The sequence below is a fragment of the Arachis stenosperma genome, chromosome 3 (genome assembly GCF_014773155.1).
Source record: "Arachis stenosperma cultivar V10309 chromosome 3, arast.V10309.gnm1.PFL2, whole genome shotgun sequence".
NCBI lineage: Eukaryota > Viridiplantae > Streptophyta > Magnoliopsida > Fabales > Fabaceae > Arachis > Arachis stenosperma.
Window position 1 is genome coordinate 33414607 of NC_080379.1, and position 17837 is coordinate 33432443.

Consider the following 17837-nt stretch of genomic DNA (forward strand, 5'->3'; position numbering starts at 1 on the left):
AATAATTAATTTTAAAGCGTAGAAAACATGTTTTTCACATACATCACATAATAAGGAAGGAAAAGTAAAACCATACAATTAATATGAATAAGTGGGTGAAGGATTGAATAAATCACTCAGATTAAGCATAAAATATATCATAAAATATGGGTTTATCAACCTCCCCATACTTAAGTAATAGCATGTCCTCATGATATGTCCAAGGTAAAAAGTAAGGTTGAAGTGGTTGAATGCCATGCAATGCAATTCTAATCTAAATGCAACTAACTAAATGCATGATGCAATTCTAATTTATTCAGTCATATATAAAGCTTACATGTAGTTAAATCAATTCACATTCTCAAGGATTCATATATATATATAGCCAACCTTAGATAATGATAAAGCACTTTTACAATTGAGATGGGAGAGAAAAATATTTTATAAACTTGCAAGACAATTAGTAATTTAAGCAGAGATATATGTTAATGAGTTAGTGAACCCTCACTGGATTTTGTGTTTACTCTCTAGTCACTCAGTGTTTATCGGGTTAATCACTCTATTCTTCTTTTTATCCTTACTTTCTATAACTTTGTTTTTCATCTAACCAATCAACAATTATAAAATATAGACATACCAAAAATCATGAGGTCTTTGATTAAGGTTGTAATGGGGCCAAGGTAAAGGTAAGGGTATATGTATAAGGTTAAGTGAGCTAATAAGTGAATCCTTAATTAGTCTAAGATCTCACCTAACATATATAATTTCTAAAGTAAAGCTTCTTTACCCATTTCCCATAATTTCCACTTTTTATGTCACATGCTCGTGTTTTGTTCTTATACCATGTGCATTTGCTTTAATTTGCATTTTTGGGGAATTCTTTTGTATCCCTCTTATTGAAAATAAAAACCTTTTTTTTAATGCACATGGTAATTAATTATTTTAATTTCACATGAGCATGTTTCCCAAAAATTCTTAATTTCTTTTCAATTTTTCTACCCTTGTTTCTGTCATCCATGTTCCCATAAAGTTTCCCCACACTTAATTAATTACACAATTTCTATCTTAAGCTAACCAAGGATTCAACTTGGGATTTTTTATTTGTTTTTCTGCTTAAGGCTAGTAATGTGGTTATAGAACAAGAGGGGATTAAAAGGTTCAAAGGGGGCTAACAAGGATGGCATAAAAGGTAGCCTTTATTTGGGATAGTGAGTTAAAATCAAACAAGGCCTCAATCACTCTCTTGGTATGTATCTATATTCTATAACTGGACATATAGATTAAAACAAAGTAAAGAACACCAGAATAAAAAAGAAGGGTGGAACACACAGGAATAAAATATTATGGTTTAAATGTAACCATACAATTAAGCTCAAAACTCACAGGCTGTATGTTCTCAAACTCATAAATCATATATCACTCATGTATGTCATGTAGGTTTAGTTAAAATTTCCCATTATTCTCAATGTAAAATATATTAGATGGCTAAAGTTCTAGTGTTCTTCCTTGATAAAATGTTGTTAACTTAACTACATGATGTAATACTTTATATACAAAGTGTGTGGATTGTGTTGATCTTGTTTAAAGTCTCTAGCTTACTTCCTTTTTATTTTTCAATTAAGTCAACTATAATATACTAAAAAGGGTAAACTATACTAATTAATCCACCTACTCTATAGCTAATAGGTTAGAACTGCAAACTAAACTAAATGGCTAAAATATGAACTAAAGTGCAAAATGCAGAAATAGAGTAAAAATACATGAAAGTAGCAATGTATAAGTACTCAGAAAATAAAAATAAAAATAAAAATAAAGAGAAAAATACAGAAAACTATCCAAAATAAAAGAAAAGAGTCTGTAGTGGTTCACCAAGATAATACGCCAAAGATGGCGACCTCCCCACACTTAAAATAAAACATTGTCCTCGATGAACACTCAAGCTGGGTGTGAAGGGGTGTCATCACTGGTAGGAATGGTAGCTGGAGTCTCGGTGGTGGTGGGCTGAGGATCTGGCTGCTGTAGAGGAGGTGCTGACTGGATCGGGATCTCAGGATCTGCAACCTTAATCTGATGTGGAACCTCTGCCTGGGGAGCAGCCTGCTATGTGCCTGCCTGGGGATGGGTCTCCTCCTAGGAATGAGTCTCCTCCTCGTGCTCATCCGCCTCCTCCTCTGATGGCTCTGATGGTGAGTCAGGCTCGGAGGGGATGTCACTGCCCTGTCAGAGCATCAGCTTCAGATGCTCATAGCGTCGCTTGCTGCGACGCTCCGATCTCTCATACTGGCGCCGGTTACGGCGCTCCATATGATCTAGCTGTCGGAACAAGCGGTGCACGAGGCGGTACACTGGCTCTGAGGTAGGTGGAGGTGCAGTGGTGGCAGCAGGGGCAGCTGTGGAGGAAGAGGGTCCGACGGACGGTGGGACTGTCTCATCAGTAGCAGTGAAGGGTGGTGGTCTGTAGCCCAAAGCTAGGAAGTTCTTGCTGTGAGGAATGATCTTCCTTCAGTCCGCAGCTGGTGGTCTCTCATCGGCATCCTCCCATGGTACGTCAGCTCGACGGCCCATCTGTGTAACCAAATAGGGAAAGGGAAGAGTGCCTCGGTCGTGGACCCTGACCATGTAAGTCCGGATAAATCGTGGCAAGTACAGGTCCTTACCTTCCATCACACACCATAGGAGGGTGATCATAGCAGCCGGAATCTCTGTCTCATGGGTACTCGGCATAACATAGTTGCTCAGGATCTGATGCCATAACCGAGCCTCATCATTTAAGTACGCCCTCTTGATTCCCTTGGGCATGGTGGTGTCCTGACCCATCTCCCAAGGAACAGTCGGGTCCAAGGCTATCCTCGCCTTAACAGCATCCCAATCAAACTTCATCAGGCGCATGTCCTCCTCAGCCTTTTTGTAGCCATCAGGCTGATCGGACTTAGGTGGGAGCTGTAGAATGTCCTCTATGGCCTCTTCAGTGACCAGAATCTGCTTTCCCCTTAGGTGGACTGCATCCAGGGAAGTCAAGAAGTAGTTGCAGTAGAATTTCCTTACCCAAGATGCGTTCATCTCAGCCAAATTTCTCTCCAGAAAGAACCAGCCTCTTTGTTTGATTTGCTCAGTGGTGTATTGCTGAAGTTCTCCTAGGATCTTCAGAGTCCTCTCCAGGTATAGGTTCCTGGAGGTTGCAAACACCGGATACTTCAGCTCACAGTACCGGTTTGCAAATTTTACTGGATCATTGGCAGGGAGCAGCTGGTCAGCTTTCTCCTGTTGGGTAAAGTTCTTCTCCCTTCAGGAGGAGTCATGCATCAGATCAATGATGGACATGGAGGATTCTCCTCTTTTACGCTTGCCAGTAGTAGCCTTGCCTTTTCCTTTCCTCTGGGAGGCAGACATCCTGAAAAATGGAAAACCAGGATATATAAAAATAGGAAAGTAAATAGGCATATAGTCAAAGAAAACATAAAGTGGCAAGGGAGAAATAAAATAAGGAAAATGAGTTTATTAAATGTGCATTAAGGATTGTATAGGAGTGAAAAGTTCAAAAGGAAAAATTCACAATCCAAAATGTAATTAAATTCATGTTAAATAGAAAAATATCATTATGCCATGGTTAGAAGGTTAAAAGAAAGTGAAAAGCTAGAGAAAATGTTGTAAAAGGGTAGTTCGGTTAGTGTTGAAAAAGAGTTCAGGAAATTAGAATTAGTAAGTCAGTGGGATAAAAAATTGGGTTAAGGTAAGTGACATAATGAAAAATTCCAAGTAGCAAGTATTCACAGGTAGGAACTATAAGTAACTCATAACCAAACAAGGAAAACAGGTTGATGCTTATTCAAGTAGATATAAAGGAAGTAAAAATTGGAATCAAACATCATAGATGCAGTTTATGAACCAGGAAAATCAAAAAGGATAATGAAGCTTGCCTTGGCATTCATGAAATGGTTCGGGTAAAGCAGAGGAAAACAGAGTTCAAAATGCCAAACCAAAATATGAATGAGAACGTTTTATAGAAATTTGGGCAGCATTTCGGCTAAAAATTGGATTTTCTAGAAAAATAAACAGCAATCAAATAGTTCATATGAATTAAAATTAAAGCTTGCAATTACATATAAGAAATATAAGCATGAAAATTCAGTGTAAAGAGCAGCATGAAATAAGAATTTGCAGCATATGAACTAACATCAGAGCAGCAGCAGGATTGCAAAAACATAAAGCAAGAAACACGAACAGTGCAAGTAAACAGACCTAAATTCACTAACCACAGCCTAAGCTACCTAACAACCTAAAAATCCACTACAGCATGCATATCTATCTATCCTAATGATGAACAAAAACAGAAAAAATATGAACGAACTACGAATGGATAGAATGGGACGTGATGTGGAACCTGGTAGGCTAAGAAGGAGAATGGGGCAGAGAGGCGGCTGGGGGTGGCGGTGGTGGCGTCCGGCGCAGCAGTGGAGGATGGCGCGGCGGCGGTGGCAGCGGGTTAGGGGGCATGGTCTTCGAGACAGGTAGGGGTAGAGGGTAGGGGGTTGGGACGGGGGTGAGGGTGGTGGTGGTTGGAGGTGGCGCGGCTGCTGTGGTGGCGCGGTGGCAGCGATCGTGGAGGGATGGGGGGCAGCGGCGGTGGTGGGAGAAGATGGAAAGAAGAAGAAGAAAGAGGGGGTAGGAGGGAGGTGGGTGGTGTGGCGGCGGGTTCTGGGTGGTCGGCGGGTGCGGTGGTGGCCGGTGGTGGTGGGTAGGTGGTGGTTGTGTGGGTTGGGGAGAAGAGAGGGAGGAGAGGGTTTGGGGGGGGTGGCGCGAGTGATAGGATTCGCATGACAGGGGGGTTATATTTTCAAATCCACGCGATCGCGTGGGAGACGCGGTCGCGTGGTGGGGGTGAAAATCGGAATGACGCGATCGCGTGGGTCGCGCGATCGCATGGGAGGGGTAGAAGAGGGGATGACGCGATCGCGTGGATCGTGCGATCGCGTCGCTGGAATTTGTGCTAGACGCACGATTCCAGCATCGTTTCAGAGCAACTCTCTGTCTCCTTTTGGGATTAGTGCAATCCATGCGACGCGATCGCGTCGTTCACGCGGTCGCGTGGGATTGGTTATGTGCATGTGACGCGAACGCATGGGACATGCGATTACGTGGGCCATTTTGTGCAAAACGCACAATAGCCGCACGATTCCAGCCCAACTTTCTGGACGTTGGGTTTATACGCCGATCTCCAGGGCACGCGGCCGCGTGGGTGACGCGGTCGCATGCGTAGTGTTTTCCGTGATTTGACGCGATCGCATGGGGCATGCGGTTGCGTCGTGCACCATTTTTTTTAATGCATGAAAAATGCAGAATGCAGTGATTAATATGAGTGAGATGCAAAATTTCAGGTTCACTATAATAAAATAGAATAAAAAGGAGATAAAATAAAAACAAATAACATGAAATAAACTGGAAAAAAAACGACCATACCATGGTGGATTGTCTCCCACCTAGCACTTTTAGTTAAAGTCCTTAAGTTGGACATTTGGTGAGCTCCCTATTATGGTGGCTTATGCTTGTATTCATCCAGGAATATCCACCAATGTTTGGAATGCCAATAGCCTCCGGGGTCCCAAACAAAGTACGTAAAGCCCTTGTGTGAGTTCAAACAGGCTTGTAGGCTCCCGGAGTATTGAATGTCAGAATAGACTCCAAGATCCCAAATTTTTCTTCTACATCCGTCTTTGTCTTTATCTACATTGGTCCAGTCGGGTGATGAGTAATCCGAATTCTCACTGGTCTATGACTTCTGGACTTGGATTTGGGCCAAAAAGGCTTCAGAATCCGCTATGAGCGTTTTCTGCAATTTCTGGTGCGTGGCCTCTCTCACGCGTCCGCGTGGGTCACGCGGTCGCGTCATCTGGAGTTCTTCTTATCACGCGGTCGCGTCGGTCACACGTCCGCGTCGTATGCGATTCGCTCAAGTCACACGATCGCGTCAGCCATGCGGTCGCGTCGCTGCTTCTTCGCTCTTGGCACGCGATCGCGTCGTCCATGCGATCGCGTGGATGCCAGTTTTTTCAAAACTCCGTTTTGAACTTTCCTTCCATTTTTGTACGTTTCCTTTTCCATCCTTTTAAGTCATTCTGCCTTAGAAGATCTGAAACTACTCAACACACTAATCACGGCATCGAATGGAATTAAAGGTAATTAAAATAATTAATTTTAAAGTATAGAAAACATATTTTTCACATACATCACATAATAAGGAAGGGAAAGTAAAACCATACAATTAATATGAATAAGTGGGTGAAGGATTGAATAAATCACTCAGATTAAGCACAAAATATATCATAAAATATGGGTTTATCAATCACCTTTAAGGCTTCAGCTTCCTCCCTCTCTAGTCTGTTCACTAAACCATCTCTAAAGCTCACCGTTGGGGAGGCTTCCTGGTGGTACAAACGTTTATAAAAGTCTCGAAACGCCACCTTTATTCTTGCTTGATTTCTTATTAGTCTCCCATTAATCACCAGTGACTCTATTCTGTTATTCCTTCTTCTTGCCGAAGCAATATTGTGAAAATATTTAGTATTCTTATCCATCTCTTCAGCATGCCGGGACCTAGACATTTGCTTCCAGTGGACATCCTGTCTGACATGCCACTTCTCACAGTATCTCACTGACACCCTTCTTCTTGACTCCATTGTACCATCGTACGAACCACTACTCACCATATCATCCACCTTCTTGATCTCTTCTTCAAACTTCCTTATCTTCTCAGCTATATTCCCAAAATGCTGCTTGTGCCATCTCCGAACTGGAACTGATAATGCTTTCATCTTGTCTAGGAATTGTACATCACCTAACTCCCTCCACTCTTCCTTCACCATCCTTAGAAACCCTTCATGCGTGAACCACGAGTCCAGGCTCCGAAAAGGTCTTAGGCCATCAAAAGTTCTGCTCTCTTCCATAATCAACGGGCAGTGATCTGATAATCCTCTTGGACCTCCCCTTAGCCGTGTCCCCAGATACATCTCTAACCACCCCAAGGTGACAAGGCTCCTATCAATTCGACTGCACGAGCTCCCCCTAAACCATGTATACCTCTAATCATTCAGCGGCAAGTCAACCAGCTCCATACCATTTATCCAGGCTCTAAAGTCCTCCGCAGACGCTGATAAGGTAGTCGCTTCTTTCCTTTCTTCCAAATGCATAATTTCATTGAAATCACCCAAAAAACAGAGCGGCACCTGACACAACTCTGCAATATAACTCAATACCAGACAAATAACACACTGAAAATTATCTTTTATCACAACTCCTTCTACACATAACCATCTATCTCCTTTATAGCAATTAGTCAATTTGAATACTCTTTCATCACATATTAGCAATAAACCTCCTGAAGCCCCAACTGAACTTACATACTCCCAACTAGCTCCATCTCTACCCCAAATATGCATAACATCAAACTTAGTCACCAGCTCCTTTTGTCTCTATCAACCCCAACATTTCTAATCTAAACTTATTTTTGAGATTCTTTAACATACTGAATTTTCTAGCACCACCTAAACCTCTAATATTTCAGGAGCTTATAATCATTTAACATTAATAGCACACACCTGGTTGCGAGATTTTGTCCGACTTCTTCGTATTTTCTCTTTTTTCCTTTGCCTGTCGCCACTTCAGGGTCATTGCCTCATTTTGCTCCTGCAGGATTGCCATGATATCCTCCTCATCACTACACTGAGCACTGGACTTTATAGCTAATTTTCAAGCTTCTTTGTTCTCTGCCATCTCTTCTTCCCAGCTCCGCCTAAGTTTTTCCCCGTGAGGCTCATTTTCGCCCTCCAAACTAGCCTCAGCCTCTGAACCTGCGTCTGTACGGCTCTCATATGCCTCCTTTTGGCCCCTGTCATAATCCCCTATCCCACCTTTCATCAATCCATTCATATCCTACCTTCTCCATCTTGTCCCAATCTAGAGATGCCGATCATTGGTATGTGCATTGCGAAGTATTTCAGCAGCAGCCCCTTCTCCATGACCAGGATCCACCGTATCTGCTCCCAGATCCGTCTCCGCATTTTGAACCCTTTTTCCCTCAGCCGCCTTGTTGAGGACCGTTCCACTTCTCCGATGGTGAAGCCGTTTCCCCGAGTCGTGGCGCCTGCCCCCACAGTCTTCCTTCCAACAAGACCCCCAACCATCGCCTCCCATGTGGCCTCTTCAGTCACGAGGAACTACCCGCCGTTATCCGTCAATTTGATCATCTTACCATCCATTGCGCCATCTACCCGGTCAGGCTCATCGCGCATAGCGTCTTCAGATGGATGCCGTCCCTCCAGTCGAGGAGCTTCAGGCGCCGCTACCTCGCGATGATGCCCGCTTCCTTCCGCACCAGCCCGCATTACATCCCCTGCCCTGCTTTGTCTTAAGATCTCTAACAGTGAACCGCCCACAGCCCCAGCCTGCAGCCCCTGCCGGATCATGGACACGGACTCAAACCCAACCTGGCTAGAAATCCAAGTAGATCTACCCTTCTTAAGGCCCAAATCAAATTCTCTAGGCTGGGACTCCTTATCCTCCTTATTGGGCTTTGTTACTCCCAGCCCATTATTCTTACTTGCAGCCTCATAAATTTTGTTACCACAATGCTCCCCGTACTCACATGTTACCGTTTTATCCGAGTCAATCTCCTCATTAATCTCTATTGATCCCAGAGAATCCTCCTTTTCATTAAATGCCGGATAATTAGCCACACCATAATGTGAATTCAAATTCTGATTATTCCATTCATTTAAATCTACAAGTGAATTTACGAAGCTATCCTTTCCATATTCATCGTTCCTGCATCTTTCCGGCATGAGCTCAGCCGCCAGATCCCGGTTACCAACCAGCCTTCTGCCACCATAATTCATCCCTTCACCATTTTTCTCATGTTCCATCTCTTCAGCATGTAATGCTTGTCTGTCCCCTAACTCCTTGTAGCTCTCCCGAAAACACTCCTCCCGATATACCTCTCCTCCGACTTCTCTTAGGAGGAGATCAAATCCGCTTGTACCTATTGTAATGTGAATCCAGTCTTTAATCATATCAAAGACACACGTATCAATCAAAACTCGACCCACGCTAAAGGAACTACACGACTCCGTTAAGTTATCAATCTTAACCACCTTTCCCCATTGCTCCCCTATCCTGCGAAAGGAGTCTCTTGACCATGCATGCAATGAAACTCCATAGCATTCCAACTAAACTCTTCTAGATTCGCTTTTCTCCGTCTCATCCCATCTCCATACCATATGAAACAGCCTTAATAAATCATTCATTCAAAATGTGTACGCTTCTTCAGCGCTCAGCACAGTGTCAAAGGTTATCATAGCTTTATAAGCTCCCAGCTCCCTTACTTGTGTTACTCCTGGCCATTCTCTATGAATCTTTTCCTGGAGGGCGTTGAACTTGATCGCCTTCTTCGTACCTCCGACGATACTTCTTTGCAACCAAACAACATTCTCATCTGATATCGGAACTTTTATTTTCTTCGACCTACTATTGTTTTATGAATCCTTGATAAGTGCACCACTCAGCTTCGTTGCCTCTCTTACCTCAACTGCTCTTACATTTGCATTTGTTGGATCACTTCTTCCTGCGCCGTGTCTTGCAGTTTCAGTAATCTCCTTGCCGTTCTTATTCTTGCCATTCCTAAATTGCATTACACATTCCCTTCTATATTTCGCTTCTCCTACAAATAGTCTTCTGCATCTTAGAACACACCTGTTCATATCCATAACATCCTTCAATACTCCTCCTTTCGTTGTATACCGTATGAAAGCAAATAGGTAAATTTGGCCATTTTTAGTCTTTCGCAACAGATATATATTGATGATTCTGTCTGTCCATTTGAACATGTTGAAGAGCTCCCGCTTTAATATATCTTTCGGTAGATTGTCGACGAAAACCTAAAAAAATAATTTATCTAAAAAATATTTTATATATATACCGTTTTCACATGTCTCATAAAATTTTAAAATTCATATGTCCACGTGTCTCCGGCCCCTGTCCGTGTATTTTCAGATCTTTTGCTATAGTCTTCTGGTCTATGTCCGTGTCCGTGTATTTTCAAATCTTTTGCTATAGTCTTCTGGTCTATCTATATTCTAGTATTGGTCTGTATTTTCAGATCTTGTAACAGTCGTTATCGGGGCTTATCTAAATAGGGTTGAGTTTGTCAGTCAAACTGGTCAAACTGGAAAACGAGAGACAAAACGGTTCATTCCACAAGAAAAACCGCCAAAGATGAGCACATAATTGTGTTGTCTTGTGTCCGTTATCTTTAGGTATTGGTGTTTAGGATTTGAAGATTCAGTCCACGTAATTTTGAAATACTTTAGACATTAGTGTTATCTTTTGAACTCTGCATAAATCACAATTTCAGACGATGATCACATCATTGTGTCCTGAAATCTTCACACATTTAGATACTAAAGAGGGCCTTTATTTAAGGCAACCATAGTTTATCTAACATAAGTCATGCTTAAATAATTCATTTTGTTGTACCTTGACTAATTCTCAAATAAAAAAAAAAAATTGGCTAAAAAAAGGAATAATCAAAGAAATACTTAGAACACATTATTAAATCGTATCTCACTGAAAACCTTAACTTCGTATTTGTCTATGCCATTATGCTAATAATTAAAACCTCGAGTAGATTACTGATAATTAAACTTTTTCATTTCACAGAATAATCATTTAACTATAAAAGATATCCCAACCGTTATTCATCATTAATTAACCAACTCAAACATAGATCAAATTAATTTCAAACCATGTTTGATTGATCTACCTGAACTAATAATAAGCACTTCTATTAAGCGAACAATATTTCATCACCATAGATACAACATTTTAATTCGTATCCAATAATTGAAAATGCTTAAACCTTAAATATACGCACATTGAATATCAATAATAAGTACAAGATAAATTCCAAAATGCATACTAAAATACAGCCATTGTCACGGAATACACATTTGGATCGATTACAAGCAGGACAAACAGTTGGCCACGAAAATCGAGTGAATGATGTCCTCTCAAACTACCAAGACCACATCTACCTATTCTGCATGGATGCACCACCGCCAATCTACCATGGTTTTTGGAGGAGCCAGCATATACATATTGTTTTAGCAGACCTCTCGGTCCAGCTCCATCTTCATTTTAACATACTCATTCCACCAGATGTTAGAAAGAAATAAAACCAGTGATAACCGGTATATATGACTAATTGACTGCGTCTTGCTAGTGTCCTTCAAACAAGGACATAGACAAGGAGACAGACATAAGAATGCACCGATTCTTTTATCTTGTTTGGTGATGCCAAAGAGGGAATACATAAATAAATAAATAAATAAATAAAGCAACCCGGTGCACAAGTTTGTGACCTTGAAGTCACATGGAAACAACTCGACCATTACTCTAAGACTCCCTAATAAAATCATACGAAATTTCTTTTTTACCCGCATAGTACAACCACCACTACATCATTTACCACTACATCATTTCAACCCTAACCGCCACCATCAACAACTCTTAATTACAAATTCAATTCAACATAGCAGCACAAAATCAAGTTCAGTTCAACATTTACAATTCAAAATACTCTAACATTAATCAAAATCCATATACATAAAAAGTATACAAATAATAAATAAAAGAGAACTAGAGGGATACAACGACAAGGAAGAGAGGTGAAGGTAGAGGAGGAGGAAGACGATAGTGGGGTAGAGAGGCAAAGGTGGAGCAGATCGAGAGGGAAAAGGGGGGGGGGGGAGGGGATCTGAAAGATGCTGTCGCAGATCAAGAAGGCGAGGAAAAGACAATGTTGCTGTGGAACTGGAAGGTTGACAAAAACAAAACCCTCGTGCACTTGGAAGCTGGAGTTGTCACGACCAATCTGGGGAAGATGAAGGCGGAGGAGAACAAACAAGGAAATCGGGCAGTAAAGAGAAACACCGAGAGCTTCTTGGAAGGAATAGCACTAGGGAGGAATGATAGGTAAAGAGAAGGAAGAGTCACCATGTTGGGGATGCTGAGGGTACAAGCATTTTATATCCACATTTGTGTTCCACTACCTAAAACAAACTCTCTCGGCAAACAGATGATGGACTTATACCACCGTGTGCATGTCCACCATGGACATGGACACTAACCAAACAATCACTATATGCATCTCAGTTCAAAAAGAGAGGGCGTGGTCGTAGGGGGAAGCCGCCGCAATGAAGGGTGCACATTTGATCTCTTGCGCAAGAGGAAGAGGGAATCACAGGTTTGAATTTCTGGTTGGGTTGCAGGTCGGGGCTTGGTTATTCTGCTGTGGGTCTAGGCCAGTTTTGGCCCAGGTACCAGACCAGAAAAAAAAAAAGAGCATGTTTAAGAGGATAATATGACACTAATATTTATCGCCTCACTTTAAATATTTGAATCATGCAAAGTGAGAAAACATGAGTAACTAACCCCCTTATTTTAAGGCTTCACAAATTTCATCGCTTAAGGGAATCCAGATATAAAGGCAGAAAAATAATTATCAAACATTCGGTTGCCGCATCCAAATTCTTAGCGAACAAGACTAAAGATCAAGTTATATGAACAAAGTTGTAGGAAAGAACTTGAGCACTTCAACTATACAATATTACATCCGGATACAAATTGAACCCAATGCATAAAGAAAAAAATTGCAGATATTAGCAATGATCGAATGTTGGACATTTCCTACAATGTAGCAGAAGGAATTGATATGAAGCACCATCAATCTCAAAGAACAGACGGCATAATCATATTGATATGAAAAATCTCAGAATCACACTACAAACTCAAATTGAAGACCAAATAACATAACCAAAAAGTGTAAAACATAGAGTAACACAAATTCCACTAATACACCCAAAACATAAAACGATAGTTAAAAAGCGCGGTCATCTAAGATTCCAAGAGTTCGAGTGCAATTATGTGGTGTATAAGGATGAGAAAGGAGCGAGGCAAGGTGAAGAATTAGACAGAATATACAGAGCCAGATTCCAGACTTGGGGACAAATGTAACCAACACATCAAACCAAGCATGCGATACAGCCAGTAAAACATTTTCAAATCATATTATGCATATTAACCTTAAATGTCAAGTGATAACTGATAAGGGATAGGAAGTATAAATAGAAGTAAGGAATTAATCGATCTACAAGGCTCTTTAAGGGCATTGTGAGAACAGCATATTAGGATGAACGGTTCTGCTTACTCAAACATAGCATTGTCCCTGGCCATCCTTCACGTAGCAATGGACAATCCCAAAACAAATATGATACATATACACCAATTGATAAACTAGAGACACAAAGTGGCTCATCATCAACCAGCTAAACAAACAGAATCCCATTAGTTGGGAAACAATACCACCAATTTGGCAAAATTTCGAATTTCACTACTCAACCACCATTACAATGCAAGGCTCTCAAGGAGCAATAGAACCACAAATTTAGTGAAGCTCAAAGAATATCGACAAGGCAACAACATATTCCAATGAGTTGCAATCCTGAGCAACTTGAAACCAGCAAGGTGATGTCTCAAAAATGTCATACAACATAAAATCAGTTATGCAACAGAATAATAAATCAACGTAACTGCCTCAAAAAATTCGATCATGTTGACAGCTTTGCAAAGCCTATATATCTTTGGAAGAAAAATGGTCAATACCACAATTTAAAATAAATTGTACTTAGATCATGATGTGCGAATTTAAAGAATAACAGTACAGCTGATATCAAACCCTTAACATATGAAGAAATGTCAAGCTAAGATGTGGGCTATGAATCAAGGGAAAGCACTAGTAGTGAAACATTCAATTTTCAAAATTACTAACAGACATTACAATACACTGATTGTTACAGGGGAAAAAATAGGCCAAAAAGGAACAACTTAACACAAAACCCTCAATGTAGGGACTCTTAAATCAAATTTAAAACCTTATTGGACGAACAAAGTCAATTTACCATGGAAAATCCCCAACATAATTAGATAACCAACAAAACTAACGGCGTAATAGAAAATATTGATTCTCCAAATGAAACACAATCAGAAAAAGAAAAACCTTTTTTGAAACCATTAGTAGGAAGAACTAAATACAAACTCAGCTACTAAATATCACCAGAATTCAAAACTACATAACAAAAACAACAATCCTATCAGCCAAGATGATCCAACCAAAAGTACAAAACTAATCTATCTCACTGCCTTTCACTAATAAAACAAACAAATCAAAGCTCAGCAGGCTGTAAAAGGACAGACTAATAAATTTATTACACCAGAGCACATATTCTGCAATCACGCAATCACCAGAAGCACATAAAGCATCTGCGCCCAATAACCGATGATAGACCTGAATCAAACATCCATTCGCAACTCAATTCATTTCACAACCATCATTTAAGAAAATTATACAGTAACAAAAATAGCTTATTGACAAAAACATTTATGATGCTCTATATTAGTTAAGAACCAAGGAAACAGTCGGTGTGTCATTACAAAGTAACACAACACAGCTTTCTAAATACATACAAGAACATAATTGTAAGGGCATAGAGGTAAATAAAAAGATGTACAACAACTAAAACTACAGGCAAGGAGCATTTTAAGTAAAAAAAAAGGAAAGTGAAGAAACAAGCCAAATCCACAAACAAATTGGACAGAGCAAAATGAAAATTCATGAGCATGAATAATAGACATAAAAGAGACAACAACAATTTAAACTAGAGGAAAGGAGAAAAAAAACATAAACATACACAGCATAACAGACAAGCTGAACCCACAAACAAGGCAAAGCAAAATGAACATTCATCAGAAAATTGTCGGGAAAGTGCCACTCTGAAAACAGAACAAGGTAAACCAATATATAAATGCAGTCACATAGCACAGATGCAGATTGCATGATAAGCACAACACTTGATAGTTTTGACATGTTAAAAATTAATTATGTTTCAAAATACAATGTTAAAAAAAACAACGCAAAGTCATTAAGCATTTTTACTGAGAATGTGAATGCAGTACTAAACATTTTTCCATAAATCTTATAGTGATGACAAGAGTAACTAACTTTTACGTTAAGCATCATGTAATGGACCACCCACGAGATAATATTAAGTGAAGTTAGAACAGCATGCTGAAAAAGTTGGAACAATTTTCCTGGTCAATAAAATAATAATAGAATTTTGAAGGGGAAAAATTCAGATGCTCAAGTGTGCTCCATAATGGAAGGACAGAAGTATCGTACAAATCACAAGTTCACCATGACACTTCAATTCTAAATTATCAATCCCCCCATCATATCAGAGAAATCAAAACATTTATTGATCAGGGATATAAAACTACAGATCAGGCATATGATCTCCAACAACAACACAAGCAATCAAGAGTGTTCATTACCTCTTTTCAATAGAAATTTTGCAAGATAACAACCAAGTAGGTCACACTGTCAGAGACTGACCAATAAATGAAGACCATCAATTAAAGGGAAAAAAGAAAAAAAAAAGGGGGGGGGGGGGGGGAGGACACCCCATATATGATATAATCCAGAAACAAATCACCCATGTCATGACAAGGAAACACACAAACAGATCACAACAGATCACAACAAACGAAGGGCAATCCACAATATGCAGTCATGCACGAGGTAAGCAAATTAAACATTAACAATAAACATTTTCTTATGACAATCCTTCTCAGTTTACTCTGTAGTCCCCGGCACTGATTATTGATGAACCAAACCAGAAAACATACAATCCAAAGAAAGAACAAGTTTACAACAAAATAACAAACAAAGCACAGGAAGTAAGAAAAGAATCACACAAGATAACAAGAGCAAATCGACGAAAATAAAGAGAAAACATGACAAAACTTCAAAGTATGTTAAAAATAGGAGCAAGAAACGATTACCTCAGTAGTAAGGGGGAACATTTGGATACATAGAACCAGGAGGAACCCTAGGAACAGGAGAGGCTCCAGCAGGCGGGTGATGCTGATTCTGGTAACCGGACGAAGCTGATAAACTGTAATGTCCACTCTCAGGATACCCAGCACCTGGCATTCCGCCTGAACCCGGCAATCTATACATTGAAGCAGCGCCACCCAAAGCAGCACCAAGTCCACCAGCGCCAGCACCACCTGCGCCGCCTCCTCCTAAACCAGCACCACCACCTGCAGCCCCACCTCCCATTCCACCGAAGCCTACAGATCCAGGCACACCATAACCACCATAATGGCCTCCAAGACCAGACCCATACCCTCCAGCCCCGCCCATCGCTGGGGGAGCCTGATTTCCAACAGAGCCCAGCCCACCAACTGAAGAATTCAACGGATGACTCCCCATGGGAGGCTGACCCTGAAGCCCACCAGCAAACCCTCCATAAGAACCCAAATTGCCAACTGGGCCGCCATATTGACCCGAAAGCGTTCCTGGCACAGAAGCCGGAGCCATCCCCATCCCATCCCCATGACCATGAGCATTCCCGTGACCGTGGCCATGACCATGACCCTGAACGCCATCAGCCCCTCCTGGCGCCGCCCCGCCTCGCTTCCCTTGCTTCCCATCCGTAATTGCCAGCTTGCAATTTAACTGCCTCCCATCCACCGTCTTCACGGGCTCCATCAAAGCAGCTTGAGCCCCCTCAGGAGTCTTATACACGAAAAGCGCAAAACCCTTTGATTTTCCGGTCTGCTTGTCGAACCCCAGCGGCCCTTCCTCGATCTCCCCGTAGTGCGAGAAGTGCGCCAGCAGCTTGTCCGCGGGGAGGTCCGGCGGCACGTTCGCGACATAGATCTTTCGCAGTGCCACGTCAGCAGCGTTAGTGGTGGCGCCTGAATTGCCTGCTGCAGCAAGCTGCGTGACGGTTACACGGCCATCGATTCGCTTGCTAGGCTCGCGCAGAGCGAGGAGTGCACCATCGACGTGTCGGAAGGTGACGAAGCCATAGCCCTTGGACTTGCCAGTGGCTTTGTCGAGGATAACGACCGCCTCCTCGAGGTCGCCGTAAGTGGAGAATAGGTTGCGGAGGCCGTCGGTGGTGGTGTCCCAGCCTAGGCCGCGGATGAAGAGCTTACGCTGGGAGACATCGGGGTCAGCGACGGAGCGCACGGCGGCCAGGACGTCCGCATGGCGGACGGCGGCGTCCTGGAGGATGTCGAGGAGTTGGTCAGGGGTGAAGCGCTCCATGATCTTGCGGGCGTCCGTAGGGGTGAGCATGAGGTGATTGTCGCCATCGGTTGGTGCGGCGGGGGCGGCAGAAAAACCGTTCTCGTCTAGCTTGCGTTTCTTGGTGGGATCCATGGCCATTGGAGATCGCAATTAAAGAAGATGCTGAAAATGCATACGTAGGAGAGGTTAAAACTTAAAACCCTATCCCCAAACCTAAATCCCTAATTTGAAGCAGCTGCCTCTCAAGACTACGTGAGAGAGAGAGTGACTGGGAGTGAAGAGACGAATTAACTTAGGGACCTTCTGAATATATATAGCATGGAAAAAGAAATATCAACGGAATATATTTAGGCTTCAAGCCTTTGTTGCACAGTTGGGCTTTATGCAACATTACAGTTTTGGGCTTTCAATAATTCTTCTAACTCTTTTTGGACAGTATAATTATTCTGATTGAGAAATTCATATTTATATCTCTACATAATCTTACCTGATCCTGTTTCAGAAAAAAATCTAACCTGATACACATCTCTTTTTTGTCAAAATAACAATAAAACAAAAGAAAATCACAAAGAAAGGAACAAAAGCCTGGAGAGCAACAACAAAGGCCTATAACCATTCCAAACCAGCAAGTCAGTCCGTCCACAAAAAAAAAAAG

At 41.6% G+C, this 17837-nt stretch overlaps 1 protein-coding gene across 2 annotated transcripts; it reads right to left on the minus strand.

Moving 5' to 3' along the window:
- Positions 1–10789: 10789 nt before the first annotated feature.
- LOC130966013 (UBP1-associated protein 2C) lies at positions 10790–17468 on the minus strand. 2 transcript variants are annotated; one of them, XM_057890760.1, is made up of 2 exons: positions 15925–17468; positions 10790–11156 (listed from the first exon to the last, which is right to left on the minus strand). In XM_057890760.1, exon 1 carries the CDS (start codon positions 17318–17320, stop codon positions 15926–15928), a length of 1395 nt encoding a protein of 464 aa, XP_057746743.1. In that variant the 5' UTR covers positions 17321–17468; the 3' UTR covers positions 10790–11156; position 15925. The 2 variants fall into 2 exon arrangements, with proteins under 2 accessions (XP_057746743.1, XP_057746742.1); XM_057890759.1 differs by lacking the exon at positions 10790–11156 and adding an exon at positions 14071–14371.
- Positions 17469–17837: the final 369 nt, after the last annotated feature.

Coding starts and splice junctions, on each gene's coding strand:
- LOC130966013 (XM_057890760.1), bottom strand. CDS start 17,320: ATGGCCATGGATCCCACCAAGAAACGCAAGCTAGACGAGAACGGTTTT.